Source organism: Nicotiana attenuata, unplaced genomic scaffold, assembly GCF_001879085.1.
Source record: "Nicotiana attenuata strain UT unplaced genomic scaffold, NIATTr2, whole genome shotgun sequence".
Lineage (NCBI taxonomy): Eukaryota > Viridiplantae > Streptophyta > Magnoliopsida > Solanales > Solanaceae > Nicotiana > Nicotiana attenuata.
Genome location: NW_017674284.1, coordinates 11,606 through 14,339, shown reverse-complemented (window position 1 = coordinate 14,339; position 2,734 = coordinate 11,606). Strand labels below are relative to the sequence as shown.

At 38.0% G+C, this 2,734-nt stretch overlaps 1 protein-coding gene across 1 annotated transcript; it reads right to left on the bottom strand.

The window, feature by feature from the left end:
* Positions 1-514: 514 nt before the first annotated feature.
* Positions 515-1,627, bottom strand: LOC109218339 (uncharacterized protein DDB_G0288805-like). Its single transcript, XM_019382700.1, has one exon. It carries the CDS (start codon positions 1,625-1,627, stop codon positions 515-517), a length of 1,113 nt encoding a protein of 370 aa, XP_019238245.1.
* Positions 1,628-2,734: the final 1,107 nt, after the last annotated feature.

Genomic DNA, 2,734 nt, shown 5'->3' with positions numbered 1-2,734 from the left:
TTTACCTCGTTTAGGTTTCCCAATTCCACCACCGATTCCCCTATAAAATCTATTGGATCGATCTTTTCCTCTTCCACTGGGTTGCCTACATTTAGAGCTACTGGAGGATTGAGATTGATGTCTTCCACTGGGATTTGCATGTTGGGGTTCTGTGGGTGTTGTTGGTGTTGTGGTGCTTCCCACTGCATCAATATCGGATTTATAGAAGTTAGGGCTTCTGGTGGAAAGAAGGGGAGGTCTAGGCCCAAGTTCTGGGGTAGAATAGAAACTGGATTGAAATGGGGAGGTAGGTTCCACTGGGCTCTAATCTCTTGCACTAGGTTTGGGTTCATTGCTGGTGCTAAGGGCTGTAAAATGTTGTTCACCCAGACGTGATTCATGTAGTTTCTCATAGCAAGGTGAAGACCCTCGGACACTAGTTGAGCCAGATAACGTGGGTTTTGGATCAGTATTACACTCTCCTGCCCATTGATTGTGGCATTGAACATAAGACCCCTCCCCATAAGTCCTATCTCTATCCAAGACAGTGGGTGATGGTCTTTGTGGCAATGGCGGTTGAACATAGATTATTGGATTGTTTGGAAGTTGATTTGGTAGTGGTGGAAGGTTTGCCATGTTCACTGGTCTTGGGGGATGAAGGATTTGAATAAGTCTGTATCTCCTCCTGTTGTTCAATGGAAGAGTAGGGTATGATTGCATCTACATGCATGCAATCTGTAATGGTTAGCGTAAGAGATATAGAAGAAGATTTAGGAGAAGATTTTGCATGGCAAGGTTTGGCCACATATCGCATGCTTTCCTCCATTTGTTCATTCAGTAACGATTTAGTGGACAGGTGTGGGTTGGAATTTGTAGTATTTTTGTTTTTATTGGTCATGTCATTAGAGCTAATAATTCTAGTGTTAATAGGGTTACTAGTTAAATTACTAGGATTATTGTTTCTAGAAGAAATGTTTGGGATAAGGTTAATAGGTTTAGTAGAGGTATTATCACTCTTAGTAGTAAATGATGTGTCCAATGTACCACTGGACTGCTGCATGTCGAGATTATTGTTTAATAATAAAGAATTTTTTTTTGGAGGGTTAGAGTCCAAAATAGTGTGCTCATTGCACAACTTGGAGAAGCGGTTTTTCAGCTGAAAATCAGCTGTTTTACCTTCCATTAAGGCATTGGTGGAATTAGCCATACGAATATGGAGCATATTACCTTTTCTAGATGACAAGGAGTTAGGATCTTTATTGACAAATTTTAACTTTTGGGTATTGATATACTTACCTGTAGAGGCACTGAATATTTTAACATTAATACCTGACTCCTTGCCTGTCTTTGAAATTCTCCTATCTGATCTTCTTAATTTTTGAAAGGATACAGTGTGCCAGTCATCTTCATTTCTTGATTTGTCAGAACTTTGAGGGCCTTGGTGTTGTACTGCTCTTTCTTTATTATTCTCCACCTGGGACAGTGGAGTTAATATGATAGAGCATTGGCCTAAGGCGTGTCCTAATGAACCACATTTCTTACACAGAATTTTATCCCCTTCATATTCAATTATTTGTTTGTGCTCTTCAATAAATATGAATTTAGCCACTGGTTTGTTTATTGGAACTTCCACACAAAAGTATAGCATAGCGCCCTCTCAAGGTTGATGATGTACAAGCATCAATTTTTAGGAGTCTCCCAATAGAGTTATCAATCTTTTGAAGAATGATCACGTCATAAAATTCAGTAGGCAAATTTGGGAGACGGATCCAAACAGCAGTGCATATTTGTTTTGCATCAGATGCCACGAAATTAGGTTCCCACCTTTGGCAGGATAGGAAGTGACCAAAGATGAACCATGGTCCATTTTGGAGGACTAAATTCATGCTCTCTTGCTTTTGAAATTTTGCAATGTAGTAATCTGAGCCTAAATCAATTAGAGGAAAGTTTTCATTTACTTTCCACAGTTCCTGGACCTTTTTTTTAAGTATTTGGTGAAGAATTCGTTTGCCTTGTAATTTAATGATTATGGAATATTTCCAAGGCATATACATATGGTTCCTATCCTCTTGTGAGAGGATAATTTTTCTTTTTCCAGAAGTATTATCATATGTATGCCTTGACGAGAAGGGGGGTATGAGCATCATTGAATAAAGGGACGGTGGTTTCAATTATGATATCCGTCTCTTTCGTTCCCCTAATTAATTTGTCTTTAAAGGTAGTTTGTTGATTTCCAGAAATTTTGGGGGGTATCATCGGTGGTAATGTCGGGCTGTTCGGGGGAATAAGGGTCATTTCTGTATCAGTATCCATGTTTGGATTGGCTGTGTCTAGTTAAAATATTAAAAAACACTTAGAATGGATGAGACGGAGTAATAAAATCGTAACTATACATAACTCTGTATATAATATAAGTTCAACAAACATTTTAGGATATATATACAGTTAAAAACTATTGTTACTTTTGACTGCAAGTCATGTTATGATTGACATGGTGTACACGTGACACATTGCAGAATTAAAGGAGGAAGGTGAAAAGAATTATTTCTAAAACTTTTTACGTTTCAGAAACTATTGATAACATAAAACCTTTTTAGTTTTCTCATATTAATGAAGATTCCTATACTATCCAAACTAGTTAAATTCCTCCATTCCCTTCAATAAGAAAAACTCTTAGATTTTCTCTTCCCATCAAATTCACCCAGCAACGAGGGGTTGCTGCTGCATCTTTCTTTAGCTTAGCTTTGATGGGGTG